This window comes from Octopus sinensis, linkage group LG9 (genome assembly GCF_006345805.1).
Source record: "Octopus sinensis linkage group LG9, ASM634580v1, whole genome shotgun sequence".
Classification (NCBI taxonomy): domain Eukaryota; kingdom Metazoa; phylum Mollusca; class Cephalopoda; order Octopoda; family Octopodidae; genus Octopus; species Octopus sinensis.
Window position 1 is genome coordinate 7,076,532 of NC_043005.1, and position 24,028 is coordinate 7,100,559.

At 31.5% G+C, this 24,028-nt stretch overlaps 1 protein-coding gene across 2 annotated transcripts in view; it reads right to left on the minus strand.

Annotated features, from left to right (window-relative positions):
* Positions 1 to 3,104: 3,104 nt before the first annotated feature.
* LOC115215778 overlaps positions 3,105 to 24,028 on the minus strand; it is a 93,119-nt gene continuing 72,195 nt past the window's right edge. For both annotated transcript variants that reach the window (XM_029785078.2, XM_036505742.1), the window contains one exon: positions 3,105 to 7,555. In XM_029785078.2, coding sequence (XP_029640938.2) covers positions 5,846 to 7,555 — 1,710 coding nt within the window. In that variant the 3' untranslated portion in view covers positions 3,105 to 5,845. The remainder of the gene's footprint in view (positions 7,556 to 24,028) is intronic.

Sequence of the window (24,028 nt, forward strand, 5' to 3'; positions counted from 1 at the left end):
GTTTGGTGAGTCAAAGAAATGATATTTAATATCTTATAAAACAGTGTTTAATCAGTTAAACTGATCTCAGTACCTTATAAAGTAAGCATTGGCATAGAAAAGCAAGAGTCTTTGAATGAATTAATAACTAAAAGTAGAAAGAGTAACTGCAGTTTCCTAGGCTTGTTAGAGAGCAGAAACATAGACAATTAGATAAACAATTGGAAATGATATATTGAAGTATGTATGGGATGAGGATCAATAACTCAAGATGAAATGGTATTGTAGGACAACTGGTATTAAATGAAAATTATTTGATGAACTGATACTGAAAATTGCATATTCCATGATAAAATCTCCTTATGAATGCATTAGAGGTATGGTAGCCTGATATGCAAACATTCCCATGTAACCATGAAAGAAACAATAGTTTAGGGAAAAACAAGAGATATAACATGTAAAGCTGTTCACTTGTATGCAATGAATACTAAGATAACTGCAGGATTTAGAGTGAAATAGCAAAAAGAAAACAAAAGAGAATAAGTAGAAATGATATCAAGTAATTTATAAATACTGGTAAAATCAGATATTATAAGTGAATATCTCTGTCATCAACATTACTGAAGATAGAGCTTATACTATAAAACTGCCATATTTACAGGAACATTACATATGTAACACAATGATACATTAAACTAACTGATTTGATTGAAATAAATACAGTTTTTTTTTAGATATATTTACAAAAGTTCTATGAAAATAACATTTGATCAAAAAGAGAATAGAAAGCTATAAAAAGTAAAAGAAATTATGGAGAGTTATGTAAATATGAAATATTTGAGAGAATATATTTTATTCCTGAGATGAATCAAATAAGAGGGAAAAGTATTGCAATAATAATGTATAAATCTAATTTAATTATATATCCTTTTCTACTTGGATTTATGTGGAAATAAAACAGTTGAATAAAACCATTAAACAGAAATAAAAATATTGACTTTGTATTATTATCAGCTAATATTTAGACGATAAAGGAAATGAATATTGTCAGTTATTTCACTTGTAAATTAGCCATATGTGTGTGTGTGTGTGTGTGTGTGTGTGTGTGCATGCATGTATGTGAGGGAGCATGTATATACATACACACATGCATATATATATATATAAATACATATTTGCATGTGTGTGTGTGTGTATATATATATATATACACACATTTATATATAATTGTATACATGTAAATATATACACATATATATATATATATACACACACACACATAAATATATATATATATAAAGATATAAATATATATACACATATATGTATATATAAAGATATATATACATATATACACACATATATATGTATATATACATGTAAATATATACATATGTATTTAAATATATATAGATATATACACACACAAGTATGTGCATATGTGCATGCTGTGTGACATGTAATATAATGACGATATATTTGTTAAAGTGTTACATTTATGGTTATCATCATCATCATTATTATTATTATTATTCAGTAGTTTTATTTTTATAGCGTGCTTTCACGTCACTACCGAGCGCAGCTCTGTGTGCCTTGGGTATGTGCTGTGATTTGTTGTGATGCTCTGATAGTTATTGTATGGAAAGTGTTCTGCGTAGGATGTGTGCAGTGCCTAGTAGTGCAATTTTCTGTATGTTATATGTGTTTGTAAGTCCTGGTGTTTTTGTTATGTATTTGTCTGAATATTTTTTTATCATGCCTAATGCACCTACTATGATTGGAATTGTTTCTGTTTTTAGATTCCATATTCTGGTTACCTCTATTATTATTATTATTATTATTATTATTATTATTATTATTATTATTTACTTTCTACATTAAGTCCACATTTCCTTAGACAAATAACCTAAACACCCAAATTTGAGGATCATTAATTATACAAAGTGACATTTTTATCAACAATCCATCCATTCTCTAAACACGTTTCAAAATCACATTTAATTTTTGCCAAAATTCAATATGAAATTCATAAAAAAGACATTTCAGTATATAACAGTTTATTTATTATGTGTATGTAAAATATATATGTACATTTCCCTAAAGTGACATATAGATACCTCAAGGTAAGCATACACACGTGTTTGCACAAAAATTATACTTATCACTTATATATTAACATGTACACACACACACCTTTGGTGACGTAATCAAATATTACAATTAAAAATTCCCATTTTATTATAATGTTCATTATATATGAATTATCTCTCTCATAAATGTATATATGTATGTGTGAGTGCATGTGTTATCATTTACCTTTGTTTTTTTGTATACTTTTCTACAAGTTTGATTGTTTATGAATGATAACTAGATTTGGAATTAAGATAAAGCAGATTGTGCACACACACACATATACATATATATACCCACATAAATATATATATACATATAAATATATGTATATATACATGTAAATATATACATATGTATTTAAATATATATAGATATATACACACACAAGTATGTGCATATGTGCATGCTGTGTGACATGTAATATAATGACGATATATTTGTTAAAGTGTTACATTTATGGTTATCATCATCATCATCATTATTATTATTATTATTCAGTAGTTTTATTTTTATAGCGTGCTTTCACTTCACTACCGAGCGCAGCTCTGTGTGCCTTGGGTATGTGCTGTGATTTGTTGTGATGCTCTGATGGTTATTGTATGGAAAGTGTTCTGCGTAGGATGTGTGCAGTGCCTAGTAGTGCAATTTTCTGTATGTTATATGTGTTTGTAAGTCCTGGTGTTTTTGTTATGTATTTGTCTGAATATTTTTTTATCATGCCTAATGCACCTACTATGATAGGAATTGTTTCTGTTTTTAGATTCCATATTCTGGTTACCTCTATTATTATTATTATTATTATTATTATTATTATTATTTACTTTCTACATTAAGTCCACATTTCCTTAGACAAATAACCTAAACACCCAAATTTGAGGATCATTAATTATACAAAGTGACATTTTTATCAACAATCCATCCATTCTCTAAACACGTTTCAAAATCACATTTAATTTTTGCCAAAATTCAATATGAAATTCATAAAAAAGACATTTCAGTATATAACAGTTTATTTATTATGTGTATGTAAAATATATATGTACATTTCCCTAAAGTGACATATAGATACCTCAAGGTAAGCATACACACGTGTTTGCACAAAAATTATACTTATCACTTATATATTAACATGTACACACACACACCTTTGGTGACGTAATCAAATATTACAATTAAAAATTCCCATTTTATTATAAATGTTCATTATATATGAATTATCTCTCTCATAAATGTATATATGTATGTGTGAGTGCATGTGTTATCATTTACCTTTGTTTTTTTGTATACTTTTCTACAAGTTTGATTGTTTATGAATGATAACTAGATTTGGAATTAAGATAAAGCAGATTGTGCACACACACACATATATACATATACATACATATGAATATATATATATATATTCATATACATGTACGTACACACACACACATAAATATGTATGGGAATCAGTTTTTCTTTCAAGCATGTCACAGTGAAGATGCAATTGTGTTTAAATAAAATCTTTTTATTAATAATTTTGCATATTTCCTTATTAGTCCTTGATGTTTGGCTTGTTTTCGGGTGTATAAATGATAGGGAGGAAAAAAACACACACACACAATAGATGTAAATTTTTTTAGTCGTGTGTGAGTGTGTGTGTGTGTGTGTGTGTGTTTGTGTGTATGTATTTTCGTTTGTTTGTTACATAAAACGGAAAGAAAGTAAAACTTTGAAAATATTTAATAGCAAAAAGTCTAACATTATTTCAGTTATTAAAAATTGCTGTCTAATGCTGATTAACAGTTTGAGAGGACATTTTATAAACACCATTATCCCACCATTGCATATCAGGCATAATATACATGGCTGTGTACATGTGTGTTCCACCACAAAATTTTATTGGTCTTTTTTTCTTCTTGCATAATTACAAATTTTTCACACACCATACATATAATAACAATGACAAGTATGAAATATTAAATACTATTCAATTTTGGGAACTATATTGTTTTATGTATACATGTATATGAGTGTATGCACATGCTTGCATATAAATTCCAACTAATAAGTAAAACAATACATGAATTAATGAGCTTTAAAAAAGACAGTGTTTTAAATGAAATTAATGTAAATCTGTTATATAAATTAACAGAAAAAATTGATAGTGAAAGAACTAAAATGGAAGAAAACCTGCCCTTAAATAATAGCAACACATACAAAGATATTTACCTTTAATGCTTAAGATTACAGATTACAAATATACATCAATATAAATACATTTCAAAAAGGCCCATGTTCCGCCTTTTTCAATATCATTTACTTTTTACATCTATTCTTCATCCAAATATTCAATTATTCTTTTCTAGGATGAACTAATTGAAAACATAGAAATAACAGTGTTTCCATTCTTCTATACAGTTGCATTCATTAGAAAATAGTCCTTTATACATGTCACTTAATCCAAGTACATATGTTGTGCATAATTACATTAAGCAAGCATCTCCAGAACATGTATTTAAACATATGAATACTTATGTATAGGTGTTATACTTGCAAAAGATTGTATGTAAATAGAGAAGTACAAAAAAAAATAAAAAAAAAAAAACAACTTTAGATCTCAGATCTCGGAGAATCAGGCAACGATTGCACTTGGTCAGTCTCAAATTGATTCTGATTTAATTTAGTTTTCTAACCTCATTGAGGCATTAAAATTAATAATGCATAACTCTAGTCCATGAATTTTGTAGAAAATATAAACATAAACGTTATGTTACAAACAGAGATTTGTAAAAGTACACGAACACATACTCACTCACATACATACATCACTATACATAAATAAAAATTTGGGGATTGTATTCAAATCTAGTTTACATGAAATACTATATTCTCAAGATAAAAGAAAATCGCTGGAACAAAACACAGTGCAAAATCATATACATTATAGTTAAGAAACTATTATAATGTAACAAGAAATAATCTTTGAATCTTACTTTATAGACCTCTGGGTATTCCTTATAGAATTTAATTAAGGATAAATTAAATAATAATAATTTGGGGGAAAAGGTTCTTTAATAAGAAACTTTAAAAATACTTTAAAATGCTTTGTAATGATGTATATTTTCTGCAAATATGCAATTGAAATAGCAGCAGTATAAAATAAAGTGGTTTGACAGTGTATAAGCAGGCTCATTCAGGTTTCAAATGAATAGTTCACTGCAACACACTGAATAACTTCCTTAAGATAGGCTTTATTTATATATTAGATGTAGATGATTTTGAAAATGTGTAGAACTAATTAACAGATAGAATTAGAAATTACACAATTTTACAGATGTTTTGGATTAACTTCAAATGATTTTCTGAGTAAAAAATAAGATAAATAAGGTTGAAAATATGCATTTCCTCAAGTTAAATGTATTTAAAATTTGAAGCAGCAGCTTTCTAATATACTGAAAGAGAAATTACATCCCTTTTCAAAATTGCTATTATTTAAATGCAAAAAGATAACAATAAAATCTTTTGTTTAATATATAAAACTCTAAATGGAAAATTTCATATGAAATTTCTATTCTTTCACTAATTAAAACAACTTAGAGCTTAATTAAATCAATGCCCCAATGTGAATAAATAAAACGATAAATGGATAAAGAAAAAAGAAAAATCATAGGTTGATCATTTGAGAAAGAGTGAGATCTATTCATAATGCTAACAGATATATGGTAGATGAACAATGAGGAAAACCATGCTGTCAACCTAGCTCTGAAACTTCTGTAAGTTCTAATGAATTGTCATGACATACTCCTGATGGTTTGTCACCAAAATCCAAACGTATTCGTTTAATTTTTGCACGATGGTTCTTGAACCATAATTGAACATTTTTAGATTCAAGCTTAGGGAATTTTTGTCGATATTCAGATTGATTAAGTTCTTCACAATACTTATCTATCATATATGCTGATGGATGAGTCTCTTCTGCAAACCACTTTTCGAGTTTAGGGATCTCTGAAAGGGGGTCAATGAAAACACGAGTACGTCTCTTTTTCTCCAAACTGTGACTGTGTGATTTCAAGTGTGATTTTTCTTGAAGCTGGGAATAATACTGAGAATTATAAGGGAGATAATGTAATGGAAGGCCATGAGGCATGTGCCCAGGTATCTGGAGAGATTGTGTCATTCCACTACCGGATAGTGATTTTAAATTCACACTGTCAGCTGATTTACTGTCATCAATTTCTTGTTTGACAACAATGTTAAACTGATCTACATCCTGACTAGACATAGAGTTGATATCCAAAGACCGATTGTCATCAATAGACGAATCAACATCATCACAGTCCATTTCTTCGTCCTTGAATTTTTTATGATTATGATTAATTCCTTCTTCTTCCTCTTTAGAACTAATTGTGTGGTTAAATGGAAGATCTTCTTTTGCATTTGAATGACTGAATGCAGAATTTTCTTTTGAGCTAGTGCTTTCCAAACTATCACGAAATCTTGAGTTGTTAAAAGTATTTTCCTCTTTGGAAACAAGGCTTTCTACACTATCTCTTTGCGAGGCAAGATTTAGACCGCTTTCACCTGATGATAAATATGGTTTACCTTTGTCTAGTTTTTCCCTCATGTTCTCTTCAGATGAAGTTCGAGGGAGCGGAAGTGGTGAAGAAGCATCAGGTGTTTTCATGGGATCACTCTTTTTTTGACTGACGTCCATTGGTTTTCCATCCTCCTGATGATGACTAGTAGTTGTCATATCCATTGCATTACCACAATCCTTGGCATATGTTGAATGCAACGGGTGAGGCACAATGTAAATTGCATTGCGATTTGGAAGATAAGGAAGAGAATCTGCATTACCATATGTTTCCCCATTAGCATTTTCTTCTCCTTCTAAACTGTCTTCAATGTTTTTACTAGCACGGCGCAAAGCAGCTCGAGCATTTTTAAACCAATAAATTATATTAGTTAAGTCCAATTGCTTGCGCCCTTTTCTTGATTCTAAAGAGTTTAATTCATTTAAATAATGGACCATTTGTTCTCGTGTTGGATGCTGGTTCTGTTGAAACCATCGTTGCAATCTAGGTATTTCATGTTCAGGATCAAATGAAGTTCGCATACGAGTTCGTCCATGTGATAGGGCATAAGGAGGGGATTGAGCTGGAGAAGGTGTAGTGGTTGTACTGTAAGTGGTAACAGTGGTTGTAATAGGGACTGAATTGCTTGGGGGAGATACACACTGGGAAGTTTTCAATACAGAATTTTGAGTCAATGTAGAAAGATGTGATCCATAATTATCAATTAAAGTAGAACTGACTGAAACTGTTGCTGAAATCTTTTGCAGTTGATTTTGTCTTATAACAGATTTACGTAGTTGGTCCTTGTACCAGTTATTAAATGCTTGTCGTCTTTCTTCAGATATCATAGCAAGTTTTTCTCCTTTGGAAATGGAAAGTAAAAAGTTCTGCAAAAGAAAATAAAAAATAAAATTAATGAAATTAAAATGAGCAATTTAAAGTGCATATATATATATATATATAATTTTCTTTAACGTATTCAAATACAAAAAAAATCTAAACATTAGATTAAAATATACGAAGTTTATATAGATCATTATGAATTTTAAAAAATGGATATACATAATTAAGCAGAGATAATTTGTAAGCTTACAACACTGCATAGAATTAATTCAAATTTGTCAACTTCATAAAACAGAAAGAAAAAAAAAAACGTCTATCCATTTTTTTTCAAAAATATGATAAAATGTATTAAGAACATTGACTATTTTTATTTGTTTGTAATTTTTCTCTTTAGATTTCTGCCTTCTTATTCAATAAATTTACTATATGTGAGAAAGTTGTCTCATAATCAGCTGTAACATATTAAATAAATTCTTTTTTTAAATATCTTTGCTTATATAATCATGATTGTAAAGGTAATTTCAATTTCTGCTTTAGAAATATTTCAGACAATTATTTTCATATCATTTCTATAATATCCCATAAACAGAAGGTGAGGTAGCAGATTTATAGATTACTTTGATTAGCTCTTAGATGATACACCAGATATTTGATCTTATATGAATAAAAAAAAAAAAAAGAGAGAGAGAGAGAAAGAAAACTAAAGTGAACAATCAGTACTGAATATATTTAGATAACTATAGAATAAATAATCAAGAATCAAAATGGAAAGAACTATCATCTGCATTACTATTGCTACCATGACTGATTAAAATCAGTTTAACCAGGTTATTTAGAAAACTCAGTCATAAATTTTTTTAGTCTACTTCTCATTATGCAAAAGTATTATTATTATTATTATTATTATACTTAACTTTTATAAAAGTGAAAAAAGTCAAATGAAAGAAATTAGCTTTGAAAGTAGACTCAAAATAAAACAATAACACATCTTGTATTTTAGAATAAGAATACAATATTTTTGTTGAAAAAATATTTGAAAACAATATTATAACTCTTTCTTATAAACCAAAATCTGGCAGTAGTAGTAGATTTCATTGTTCTTGTTTTCTTATTGTCACATTTCCATCTCTATTGCTGCTAGCAAGATCCTATTACAGGAGTGAAAATGTAGAAATACAACAAAACATAAGCTACATATAAAACCATTTTCTAAGTTGAAAAGCTAAGCTGGCAGCATTAATAAGCCTGAAGGTGGGGTGCACTATCTTCTTATTTTCTTAATACAGCGTATGCAACTAAAAGGTAAGTGACAAAATTCTGTGACAAGCGATTTGAAGAGAGCTTATTTAGGCTTAGAGAATTGTTTGCATGATAAGAAGAATTTCAAAATTCCATATCAAAATTCCGTGAAGATTTTCTCACTTTTGAACTTGGAACAAATCAGCGTGAAGGAGCAGTGAGCAGATTTCCATTGAAATCTCTATTAAACAACAGCTAAACACTGGCATTGTTTACATCATGTATACAAAGACAATTTCTAAAAAAATCCCGAGTAAAAATATCAAAGAAAAGAAATATAGGAAGCCTACCAACAACTGAAAATTATCTATTCATTCAATACTATACAAAAATATTTTGTAAACATTAAAAGACAACAGACAGGAAGATTGAATTGGGGGAAATAAAAAAAAAAGATATGCCCTAATCATCATCATCATCATCATTTTTATGTCCACTTTTCTGTGGCTGGATTCTCTTTGTTTCCAAGCAAAGTCATATTTCCTCATGGTCTGACATGTTCTCACAAGATATTGAAGATGAATGACATTGCTTGTGTCATTAGTTAAGAAGACACAAACATACACACACACACACACATTGTTTGTGTGTGTGTGTGAGTGCCCAAGTATGTATGCATGTGTTTGTGTATGACAGGCTTCTTTTCAGTTTCCATCAATGAAATTCACTCATAAGGCTACAGTAGAAGAAACTTACCCAAGGTGGTATGATGTGGAACTGAACCCAGAACAATGTGGTTGAGAAGTAAACTCCTTAGCACTCATCTAATAACTAATGTTATCATCTAATAACCAATGTTATCAGTTCAAATCCTAATTTGGTCAACATTACTTTATATCCTTCTAACCCTCATTAAATTGAATAAAACAACATGTTTAAAGATATGTCTAAATATTTTATTGCATATAGTATATTATAGTAATTATTCTGTTGTGTCTGGGGAGAGTAATTTTCTTATTGTGCCTAATAAAAATATTATATATTTCCAAAATATTATATTATATATTTCCAAAAACAAAATATAGTAATTATTATTTTAAGACAAATATTATGAGCATTCTGCTATAAGCCTTAGAGTGAGAACTGATAAGGAACAGAAAATGTTTAAAAAGGAACTAATCTTGCTGCAAATTATCACCATTTGTTATAAATGAATTAAATGACTTATGATACCAATTTAGTTGTTTTCATACTTAAAAAGAAATGAGTCAGAAAAAACTATTTGAACTTGCATTATATTAAGAATGATAATTAAATCAATTACTTGTCAAATTGTTTTGAACATGTTTACAGCAAAAAAGATGAGATTCTATTAAATCTTTACCAATAAGTTTCATTGGTTTTGTAGACAATTATAATTTGAAATCTTTCAGGTTATGATTAGTTTAATATCTTTAAAAAAAGGTCGAGATAGTTGTTATTTTAAAAATGGAAATTTCAAGATAACTTACTTCTCTGAGTGGAACAAGGTTTAACAATTTTAAGGAAGGGAAGGTGTAGCTCACTGAATCAGCTTTGGTGCTTATTTTATTGCCAGTAAGAGGAATAAAACACAAAATTGACGCCAATGGTATTTGAACTCTGCATGTACAGAGATGACTCTAGACACTGTATGACACTTTTTACCCACCTTTTATTACTCTTTTCAAAATAATAATAAAAATAATACCAATAATAATGTGAACCAAAAAAACACCCACATATTTTAAAAGCACCCACTACACTCGCGGAGTGGTTGGCGTTAGGAAGGGCATCCAGCTGTAGAAACACTGCCAGATCAGACTGGAGCCTGGTGCAGCCCCTGGCTTCCCAGACCCCAGTCGAACCGTCCAACCCGTGCTAGCGCGGAAAACAGACGTTAAACGATGATGATGATTTTAAAAGAGTTATTAAAAGAATAGTAGTTGATCAAATCAATTCCAAGATTCAACTGCTGCTTCTTTCATTGATTCTGGAAGGATGAAATCTATAACTGGCCCCAGTGAGATTTCAGATCAATGCACAGAGGCACTGCAGAGATTTCTGCTGGGTTTTTTTTTTTTTGCACCCTACTTACTTAATGTTTTAAAATAACGTTTGTTTCTGAATTAAACATAAGACCAACAACTTTTGAGAGGAGGGAGTTAGCTGATACCATCAACTCCATTGCTTGACTGGTACTTTAATGTTATTGACCAGCTAACCCTCAGCAGGATTTAATCTAGAAATATGTCAGGGAATTTTGTCTGACACTGGCAACAAATATAAACATATAAGTATATAAGCAAGGACAAAGGAGTTGGGTAAATAAAGACATAACAGAAAATACATAATCTAAAAGTATACACACACACAACATGTATATATATATATATATATATACACTAAGGCGGCGAGCTGGCAGAAACGTTAGCGCACCGGGCGAAATGCTTAGCGGTATTTCGTCTGTCGTTACGTTCTGAGTTCAAATTCCGCTGAGGTCGACTTTGCCTTTCATCCTTTCGGGGTCAATAAATAAAGTACCAGTTTCGCACTGGGGTCGATGTAATCGACTTAATCCCTTTGTCTGTCCTTGTTTGTCCTCTCTATGTTTAGCCCTTTGTGGGTAGTAAAGAAATATATATATATATATACACAGGTATATCTATATACATGAGCATATACCAGCACAGAATAGCTGTCAAAGAGGTTTGTTTCGCAACCACATAATACCAGGTTCAATTCCAGTGCACAGAACCTCATATTGAGGTTCACAGCCTTGAGTTGACCAATATCTTATAAATGAAATACAGTATATGGGAACAAATAGATTTGTATTTATGGGAAACAGTTTTTCTCTTTTACATTTTATAGAAAACAACTATGTTCCAGTATTATCTTTTTCATATTTCTGTACATGTTTCTGCAGGTTGTTAGGAATAATAATATTTCTCGATTCATAATCAAGGTTTCTGAACCTTCGCAGTTTCATCATCAGGATAAAAAATATATTTAGCTTCTGTATAGGTTTTTTTAATAGCAGTCACATTTATGTATGCTTTACCACCAAAGAGATTTTTGCCATTAGGCTTGCACATCAGTGGTCATGTATTAAATTGTTTTATAGTTGTCATATACACATACAGCAAAATCACAATTTTGTTGATGATTTCAAAATATAATAAGCAACTTGCACCCATCATTCTCCAATTTAATGTTTTTCTATAAAACAAATATCAAGTAGTCACCTACACAGAGTCATGAGTGATTTGACATTCTAGCATATTAGTAGTACTAGTGGAGGCGCAATGGCCCAGTGGTTAGGGCAGCGGACTCACGGTTTCGATTCCCAGACCGGGCGTTATGAGTGTTTATTGAGCGAAAACACCTAAAGCTCCACAAGTCTCCGGCAGGGGATGGTGGTGATCCCTGCTGTACTCTTTCACCACAACTTTCTCTCACTCTTACTTCCTGTTTCTGTTGTACCTGTATTTCAAAGGGCCGGCCTTATCACTCTCTGTGTCACGCTGAATATCCCTGAGAACTACGTTAAGGGTACACGTCTCTGTGGAGTGCTCAGCCACTTACACGTTAATTTCACGAGCAGGCTGTTCCGTTGATTCGGATCAACCGGAACCTTCGTCGTCGTAACTGACGGAGTGCTTCCATCCATTAGTAGTACTTGCTTAACAAAGCGATATAGAATGAGAATTTTCGCCTGACTTTTTATTATTTGTGTCTTCTTTATAAAATAAATGTCAGCAATTTTAAATATACAATAAAATGTGATTTTATTAAAAATCAAATATTTTCTTGCTTGGAAACAAGTGAGACTTGGTGCTAGTAAGAACATTCCCTCATAGAATATCTGCCTCAGGGAATTTTGTTTGATCCATGCAAGCATGGAAAAGCAGATGTCAAAACAATGTAGATAACGGAAGAAAAAAAATGGAGATAAAAACCACTCCATAGTCAGTATTCCACAGGACTTGATAAAAAGGAAATATGCTAGAGAGAAAGCCAACAATGGCTCAAGCACTTAAAAGCTAAAAACAGAAGCATGTATGATTTCAGCTGCATAGGACCAATCCCTGGCCATAAATACGATGCTAATTAATATCAAGTACAGAGTATGGAAGTATTACTGTCAGATGGTTGACCACATAATGCCTGGTTGATCTGTCATCACCAAGTTCAAATATAGTTACCACCATGATCAAGTCAGAAACTATGTCCATTGGGCAATAAAATGACTTGGATGGGAAAGCAGATAAAAAAATGTTTTAAACATGTATCAGACACAGAATGTGGACAAAATAATTTGGGACATGCCTGTACAGGCCAAGAAAGAGATCTAAGCAACCCTTCCAGATATAATTGGTAAGAAATGGAATGAAAACGTTAATGTGATGGACATCTGGACCCCTTCTGACCAGAATATTAACAAAAAGAAGGTGGAGAAAATGTTAAAGATATTGAAATTGAAGAAGGATGGGAAGCACGAAAAAGGGAACTAGTATTGATAATAATTGGAGAACTAGGTATAGTAAGACAGGTAATGAACAAAGTTATACAAATCATAGTAAAGATCACAAAATTACACACGGTCCAAAAGAGAACCCGAAGTCCCAAGCACGGGCTCCACCCATTACAAGATACTTGCAATTCAATAGCACAACACAAACATTATGCCCTCTTCACACAACACATACCCTATACAATAACCATCCAGTAAAATAACAGAGCTCACACAACATAGGCTCAAAAGAATTACCACCAAACAATATAACACAACACATATTCTAAAGGATCATCACCCAATAATATAACACGTATTCTTATAGAATCAATATCCAATACTGTAGCACCAGCAGCTCCTATAACTCCCGTTCTGTACAAGATGTTAAATAAGACAACCCACAGAGCGTATAAAACACAAACATTATCCAACCAAATAACACAACTTGCATTACACATCTACATCACAGTCGAAATACTAAAATAGCACCAGAAACAACGAACCGAATTCAAACAATGTTAATTGATGTAGTATCCAAACACAATTCTACATTCTAAAAAGACAATGCTGTATACACCTCAGGAATAGAGAGGTGCACCTGGTGGTGGTGATAGAGTAGAAACTCATATAAAACTGTTGAAGAAATAATAATGATAATAATAATAATAATGATAATAATAATAATAATAATATAATAATAATAATAATAATAATAATAATAATAATAATAATGAGAAGAAGAAGAAGCAGCATTCAGGTATAGGAGAAAAATAATTTTTATTTCAGTAGTAGCAGTAGTAGTAGTAGTAGCAGCAGCAGCAGCAGTTTGTTTGTATTTAGTAATAGAAAACAGTGGTGTTTGTAGCAGTTGTCATATTGAATGAAATCAAATCAATGTATGCAATTTGTTTCATTCAAGTTTGGTATCTTTAACAAGAACACTGAATGAGCTCATTAAAGGTTTACCTATCTTTCAGCATATCCCATGTTATGTTGTGAAGAGGAAAAACAAAAGTCAGATTTTTTTTTTATTTTTATTATTTGCAGAGAAATAAGTCTATTGTTACTCAAGAAAAGCTTAGAAGGAAAATAACAAATAAAGAAAGGGTATTCTTTTGCAATCAGGGAACTAAAGATGTTAAGAATGGGATGTGTTGATTAGGAAGCATAGCTAATATAGGTCAATGGAAAAGTGGGTGCAGCACTTGGCAATTGAAAGGAATATAAAACTAAACTGCTTAATTAGCACTCAAGAAGAGGAAAGAGTGAGTTGAAAGTCAGTTTTGTAATTTGCTTTTATTCAGAGATATAATTGCTATAAAAATAAATATTTTGAAACCCAAAACATATAAAACAAAGTAAACTACTTTCCTTATAAGAAAAAGAAATAGATACTGAGTCTTAAACATAATTAAAATAGGAATGGCAAATATATATTTTTTAAAATTTTTATTTAAAAACTGATAATTATAAGAAAATCTAATTTAAAAATTTTTTCTTTCTTTTAAAATCTATTTTCATGCTTATATCTAATAAAAGGAATCATTACCTTCTCAAGAGCAAAAATTCAAATAAAATCTACACTATACAATATTTTCATCATAAAATAGGAAGTTTAGTGCAGATCATATTTTTTGGCCAAATATGTGTGGATAAACAACTACACTAAATATTTTCCTTGTTAAATTAAACATATAAATATTAATATTTTACTAGTCTGTGACAGAGCCCCACCCCCAGCAAACAGAATTACATTAGGTCATCATGAAGTTAATTACTTTCAATTGGTTCTTTTCACTGGCAGAGTGAGAAAAGGAGTGGTTAATTAACAAAGCAAAAGTTTTAGTTTTCCTTGCAAATTCCTATAAAGTAAAAATTTAACAACTAGTGAATATGATCAAGAATATAAACAAAAGTTACGACAAGATCTTTGGTTATTCATAGTCCTTGCTCAAATTTTATACCCACTGATTACCTAAACGACAAAAGAAAAATATCAGACAAAGTTCAACAATTACAATACCTTCTAAAACTGTCCTAAGAGTATTATATCTTTCACTCAACCTAGACAAGCATAAAAAAGCATATACACGCGAAAACAGTTGCAGCATCTATAACCTCTTTAGTCCTATGTTGTGACAAAGGCATTCAATACTTTCATATGAATAGCAGTTATTGCATTCTAAGTTCATCTAGTCCACTTCCTCAATGGTAAACCACCAAAATCTATAAGTGTAAAGAAATACAATTGGACAATAGAGAGACTCACTGTACATACTACCACACCACTGCCCATACAAACACTGAACATGTGCAGTATGTTCCTCAGTTAAGAGGATGAATAACTTATCTAGAAAACACATCAACAGGTTACATCTTATCAGTTGAATTAACCCTTTCGTTACCAACCCGGCTGAAACCAGCTCTGGCTCTTTAGTACAAATGTCTGGTTTTCAAAAGTTCTGAATTAAAACCTTCCACCAAACCTTAGTCTCAATTTATGTCTCTAACTCTAGCTTAATGATAACGATGTTATTTTACTTAATTCTTTGTTATATTTAAAATAATTGGAAGAAACACTGAGCATCTCAAAATAAATTCAGTAACGAAAGGGTTAAGTCTGCCAGACCATATCTATCTTAGAGCTACAAGGCCACAACACAAGTCTTCATTTTTGAGACAAGGATCTCACACCCTGTATTTTCAACTACCTATAGTTACACTATTCCAACTTTTAAAAAAGAAAAAAAAACTCTCTAGATTTCACTCTTATGTAGCCAACATAGAACAAGCTCTCTAGCTGAACATCTCATTTCCTAATTCCTTTAAGTTCATTTGCTAATTTTACTACTCACTGCATTTATCCAGCATTCAGCAGCTGTTTTACCATTTCTCATTTGGTAATAAGGACAACCATCACATTTCTATATTTACTAAAATCATCATGTCTAATGACTTCAATATAAAAAAGAAAAGCAAAAAATTTCACTCCACCCATTCAGATGCATTTGGTGCAGAAGCTAAAAATATACCATTCTGATTATTTTACATTAATTAATTTCCACTCCTGTTTGTGCCCTTGACCAACTCTGCAAACACTCACAGCTGTTTCTTCACTTTCAAACCCAGTCAGAATTCAAGACACCATCAAAATGCATTCACTAATCCAACTGATCAATCAGTCATTTGTTGACATATTAATTACATCCCTCCACATTTCACAACTGGCAGCAAATGTGTTTCAACCCCAATCTGTCAGAGACAGCTAAATGAATGACAAAGACTCTTCTCTGAGATATGCTTCTGTAAATCTTCCACATCACCAAAGATGATTTCCTGCCTTTGGAGAGAATAGAGCATACTATAAAATATGAAAAGAAAATATCCTAAGACTTCTGGAAGAAATAACTCTTTACAGTAGTAGCAAGAGATTATTCAATAACTCTACAAGATGGCCATCAATAAATTGTCTACAGTTTTTCACTCTAAATCAGACCACATATTTTAGTTCCAAAGTATTTCATCTAACTTTGCTAATCGGTCCATTTTGCTTCCAATGTACCTTCCATTTATTCAATAAAATCCCCTTTGAACCTTTCTCAACTCTTATCACTAGCTCAGAGCCATAAAGTATATCAGTTTCTACAGTCCCTAGGTACAATATAGTGACTAGTGCTACAAGAAGTACTAGTACTTATGAAGAACATGCATGTATATTCATTTCTGATAACTGCATGATCAACTAGAAGTATTTATTTTTTATAGAAAAGAGCTAGATTTTATTGTTTAGTCAGAAGTTAAGCTAAGCATTTCTTAGACTAACAAAGAAAAGCATAATGAGTTGCATTTAAAGTATAATTCAAAACTAAATCGACAAAAGTCATAAAAGATTGCTTTTTGAAATATTATCAAGTGCAGCAACTGTAATAATAATAATAATAATAATGATAATAATAATAATAATAATAATGATAATGATAATAATAATAATAATAATAATAATAATAATAATAATAATGATAAAAATAATAATAATAATGATAATAATAATAATAATAATAATAATAATAATAATAATAATAATCCGGGACCCCCTTCGGTCACGACACTGACCATGGGATTGCACCTAGAAAGTTACCCTCCCGGGCACAAGTCTGGGCATGGTTGTTTATGGAAGACCAGCAGTCGCCCATGCATACCGGCCTCTCCTCTCCACGCCACCGATGTTATCCAAGGGAAAGGCAAAGGGGCCGATACAGCTTGGCACTCGTGACGTCGCAACTCATTTCTACAGCTGAGTGAACTGGAGCAACGTGAAATAAAGTGTCTTGCTCAAGAACACAACATGCAGCCCGGTCCGGGATTCGAGCTCACAACCTCACGATCATAAGCTCGACGCTCTAACCACTGCGCCAAATGATAATAATAATAAAAACCCAAACCCAGCATGATAGCAATACGCATACATTTGGTGACAGAGCTGTGGAATGATTGGCTACAGAATGAGGATAAAATCAGGGAAAAACATGAGTAATATAAGAAATGTTAGTTAACTTGAATTTTTAAAATGTAGATATCATTAAATGCATTATTCTATATTCTGATTTAAAATCCCACTGGATCAATTTTGCTTTTGATCATTAGGAGATTGATAAAATAAGTATCCATAATATATTGATTCCATTGACTATATATGTTCATCCCCCAGAAAGAGGTTTTGAGCTTATGACAAATCTTCTGAAATGTGATAAAAAAAAAAGTGTTTTACTAATAGAAAACATTTACAAATGTTTTCATATCAGAAATGATAATATTTAATGAAATTTGCTTGCAGTATAATAGTAAATTAAATACTCTGGAGCCAAGATTATGATGTAAAAATGCATAGTATAATTAATCTGTTTTTGACTGTAATACATCTATTTTTATTTCATCAAGGGGGTCTAATTCAAAAAAAAAAAAAAAGAAAAAAAAGGTAGAAAAAACAGTGACAAAGGAATCTGATAAGTGAATTATCTCCACACACTTTTTAAATGGAACCTCAGCACCAAACTGGTGGCCCACAGCAGTGAAGCTTCTACTGTCACATAGCATTTTGATCATCTCTACCTTTTCCAGTCGAGGGTATACTCATCTGCATCATTTGTCAAGATCATAAAAGACCAGCAAGAGAGGTTTATGTTGTTTTCTGCATTTTTCCTGCAGTTGTCTTTTAGAGGATATCTTATTAATTGTTCTAGAGGCTTGAAACCCACACTGAAATCGTCACAACAGTTTCTTCATGACAACCAGCAAATAGTTGAGCAGTATTCTCATAAAGATTTTCCTTAGAATAGAGAGGAAGGATATGTCATGGCAGTTCCTACAAATACTGCTATCTGTTTTCTTAAAGATTATTCTGCTAAGAGAATTCTTTAGATATGCAGGTAGTATTTGGGTGAAATAGGAAGAGGTGAAATAGCTTTGTTCTTAAAAAGCTGGCCACCGTTTTGGATGAGTCCCAGAAGGATGTTATCAGAACCAAGTGATTTTATTAGTTGTATCTTTTTCATGGCAACTCTGAATAAATGAAAAGATAAAGGGTTCAATATCCATGGTTGAGGTGGAAGGGGAGGCACTAATCTAAGAAAAATCTTCAGCTGTAGTGGAGGTCCAATTAAATAGAGTGCTGAAGTATTCCTTCCAGCAGTTCAATATGTTTTGACTGTCAGTAAGAATGTTGGCAGTTTTCAAAGCACTTGTTGAAGCCTGGGTTAGGTCATACAGTTCTTTGGTACAGGCATAGAAATTTTCAAGGTTCCTGGTATCTGCATACAAATGAAGTTTTCTATCCAGCAGTTGCTTTGAATCTCTCTGATTCAACCATGACATAGCCAATTGAGATCTTAGAAGTGTTTATTTATTTTTTTTAGGGTGAGTCTTGATTAAGCAAGAGGCAAACAACACTTTTAGCATTGATGAATTTTGGGATACCTCTGTTGTTTTCATCAAACCAATCCTGGCTCATCCTTTTCATGAAACCAATAGTGTTCTCAACTGCTTCTTGGATGATGTTTCAAACTTTGTCTACTCTTTATCACTGTCCTTGGAGTGGTTGTGTGCTGGCTAGTCTTTGATATATTCTCAGAGTTCTGATGTCCAATGGCTGTGTAGATAGTACCTTTCACTGAGTGATGTGCAATATATGGCCTCTCCTCAGATACTGTTGCTCACACTCCTAAGCAATCAGTCATGTTTAGGGAAAGACCTAAACATCTGATTTAGTAGCAAAATTGTCCCAGCTAAAAGTTTCACAAAGAAAGGTTGTTCTTACTGATCTGGGCAGATCTTGAGGGACATACCTTGAACAAAAAAAATAGCCAAAGGACCATCACCATCATCAGAACAAGCAGATGACAATATACGATCCTAAAAGCTAAACTACTGGAAGACAGACTGGTTAAGAGGGTGCAGTTCAAGCTATACCTGGGCTGCAGTTTTGTTGCCAGATACCATGAGTCACATTCATGCACACACGCACGCACGCACACACATTCTCTATTTATATTTTTAATTCCTAAAAAAAGTGTTAAAATATTGTTAAAATAATCTTTGCAAAAAAAAAATTAATTAAGAAAGGAATAAGCTGCAAAGTTACACTTTATAAAAACTATACAGCAAAACTTTTTAATATGGGTGAACAAAACAAACTTATTAGTTAGAAATGAATAAAATAGTGAAATTTTTTAATCATGTTAAATAGTTGATTGATTTAATTTCCCAGATGTATACTTAAATTTCATTTATATAGAATGAACTACACCAAAAGCTATTTCTAATACAAAATTTAAAAAAAAAAATTAATTACTAATTCAGTATCATTTGATTCAAAAATTTTAGATATTCACAGCAATTCACCAATTCTAGAATATTTGCTTAATAGAGAATACTTCCATTATTGATATAAGAAACATTCATTGAAATTTTGAAACAATGATTAAGATATTTCTCAAGAGCTCTTTATTCCGAAAAAATATATATATATATAACTTTATTTTTATTCACTGAAGTAAAAAACAATCTAATTTATCAAAAATTTCTATATTCAGTGTCATCATACTAAATTCTTTTAAACTACTTTGATTAAAAAATAAACTCTTCAGTGTAACTGAAGCGTTTTCTGTTCAAATTTACTTCATGTATTCCACTATATTGCCTAATATTATGTGTGGTTGTATCTGCGTAAAGGGCAAAATACCCAATCTATACTTTGTTTGAAATATTATTTTCTTGTCTGTAAAATGTGTGTGTGTGTATGTATCTTTTTATAACAAATATATTTACACAGAGCATACAAAATACAGAATACTAAGAAGAGAATACATAGTTCAACCCAACAGTGGTTTTATGAAGCTCTGGATTAACTAATAATTATAATGTTCATAATTAGCAGATGGTATGCAACCAGTAAATAAATCACATAAAGATATTATTATATGTCTGGCTTCCGTCATCAGAAGGAAAATTGGCAAACACAAAAAAACACACACATAGATATATATACCTTCACATATACAACATACATACATACGTATGTATGTATGTATGTATGCATGCATGCATGTATGGATATGGGCATGAATTGGTATTCTTTTATTAAAACTGTAAGATGTATGCAACTTATAAGTGCAGTATACATAACCAAACCAAACATGTCCTCAGGCAGAGATGAAATGCAAGTCACAAACACAGAGTCATCGTGTATAAATAACTAATAGATATAAGGCCAGAAGGAACAAGGAACAGGGGCAGGTGAGAAGGGATTTACGCCTACAAAATCACAAGTGTATAATGATATAGATAACAATGTGGAGTCAGTTACCAAAAGGAAGGCGGAGACAAAGGTCAAGAAGAAAGCCAGATATGCAAATAGACATAGTATCTAGATAGGCAGGCAGAAATGGAATTGTGGAAGGGGTTATAAATTGCCATACTACAAAGATTTTGTTGCCACACATTGTAATAGATATATCCACATACACACATACAAAAGTGTACAGGTACACACATACACCTCTGTCTCTATACATATAGACACACATCCTCATATGTACATGAACACACACACATAAATATATGTACACACACACACAAGTGCATACACCTAAACATATACATATGTAATCACATAATGCACATATGTCTTCAAGCACACAGGCAAACACACACATTGTAGCTAATATTTGTAAACAAGTCTGCAAATCCATACAAACATACACACAGGTGTCAGGTGTGCATGCAAAAACAGACACAGTAGCCTGGTGTAGTCTTCTAGCTGGCTGGCTCCTGTCAAACTGTCCAACCTATGCCAGCATGGAAGACAGACGTTAAATGACAATGAGGATGATATACACATATATGTCCATATTTATACATATATATACATATATTTATTCATGTGTGTATGTATGTACTTATATGTGTGTCTGTATATATATATATATATATATATATATATATATATATTTATACTCACTATACATAAATTTATACTAACTATATGTATATGTATACTAACTATATGTATACTCACTATACATAAATTTATACTAACTATACATATATTTATTCATGTGTGCATGTATGTACTTATATGTGTGTCTGTATATATATATATATATATATATGTATATATATATGTATATATATATGTACATTCAGATGTATATACATATAAATGAAAAATAATAATAGTATAATAATAATAATATGAAATATCAATACTTTACCTACACACAAACTGCCAAGGGCCTACACCACAACAGATGGTACTAACATCATTAGTGATAATGATTATCATAATGATATGATTACTTATGATAATTTTGTTTTACTTTATTACTAATACTGTTGTCGGTAGAATGTGCATTGTTACTGTTGTTGGTACATTCTTTGGTGGCAAATGCACACGACGGTTCGTATACTGGTTGAGGTTATTCCCATTACTGTATTACTAATTTTGTTTATATATATGTGTGTGTGTATGAAGTGGGTATGTAAATATATATATATATATATATATACCCACTTCATATTGTGAGGATGTGAAGTGAGTGTATGCATATGTGTGTTTATGTGTGTGAATATATATATTTTGGGGAATGAAGTGAATGTATGTATATACATGTGTATGTGTGTGTGTATATATATATATATACTGAGTCTGTACAAGTGCATAACTATGTGCATGTTTTGAGTATATTTTCATATGAATTTATATAAGCAGTAAATGTATGTCATGTGTGTGTATATATATATATATATATATATATATGAAGCTTTATGAATACAAGCAGGTGACAAACGCATTGTATTAGTATGTGTGATATATATAACATACTCTTATAGAGAGAAGTAAATTGCATATGAATACATGGCGATTGCAATATGGCAATCAACATGATATATATATATATATATATATTGATATTATATTATATAATATATTTATATACATGCATTTATATGTGTATGTGTAAATATTTCCTAAGTATTTCATTACTATGAGTAATATTGCTATGATGATGATTATCACTATTGTTAGTACCATGTATGGTTGAATAGACCACACCAATAAGTGTATGGATGAATTAGTAACATGTTATATCACTTTTATTACTATTATTATTTTCTGTTTATATGTCAATGCATATGTAATAAAGCAATACCAAGTTCCTGCCTGCATTCTTTCTCTCTTCATTGATGAACACTTTATATTACATTATAGCCCTTGTCAGACCTTGTAGTAAGCAATGGATTCAAGTAGCAGTGGGAGTTTAATGAGCTTACTAATAAGGGATGCAACATGAATGGTAAATTTGCTGCACAGTCATCCATTACTACCTCGTGTCTATGTGTATATGCTCTCTTTTACTCTTTTACTTGTTTCAGTCATTTGACTGCGGCCATGCTGGAGCACCGCCTTTAGTCGAGCAAATCGACCCCGGGACTTATTCTTTGTAAGCCTAGTACTTATTCTATCGGTCTCTTTTGCCAAACCGCTAAGTGACGGAGCATCGGTTGTCAAGCAATGCTAGGGGGACAAACACACACATGCATATATATATATATATACATATATACGGCGGGCTTCTTTCAGTTTCCGTCTACCAAATCCACTCACAAGGCATTGGTCGGCCCGGGGCTATAGCAGAAGACACTTGCCCAAGGTGCCACGCAGGGGGACTGAACCCGGAACCATGTGGTTGGTTAGCAAGCTACTTACCACACAGCCAATCCTGCGCTTATACATATTATTTATATTATTATTTAATTGAATGCTACACAACCATTTCCAAGTAAGTTTGTCTTAACCCTATTCATGTGACTCTGTACTGTTTTCTCCCTTGTCCTTCTCTAATTCCCCTTTTCTCCCCTTACCATTTTCTATCTGTCTCTCTCACTCTCTCTCCCCCTATTTCTCCTTTTCTCTCTCATTGATCACATGTGACCATTGTCCATCTTTCTTTTCCTCCAGGACGTCCTAAGGACTGGATATCTTCAATCTCTTTCTCTCTTCTAACTTTTCTCTTTTTAAAGAAAATACTTCTCCAGCATTTCCTACTTTACCCCCATGTTCTGGTCTAACAGCCCTCCATATTTGTTTCCGTTCAGTTTCCTTGTATGTCCCCACTGTATATTTTGGTTCCCAACTTTGATTTCCATAAAACCAAAATTTTATTTTGGTATTTATGAGAGCAAC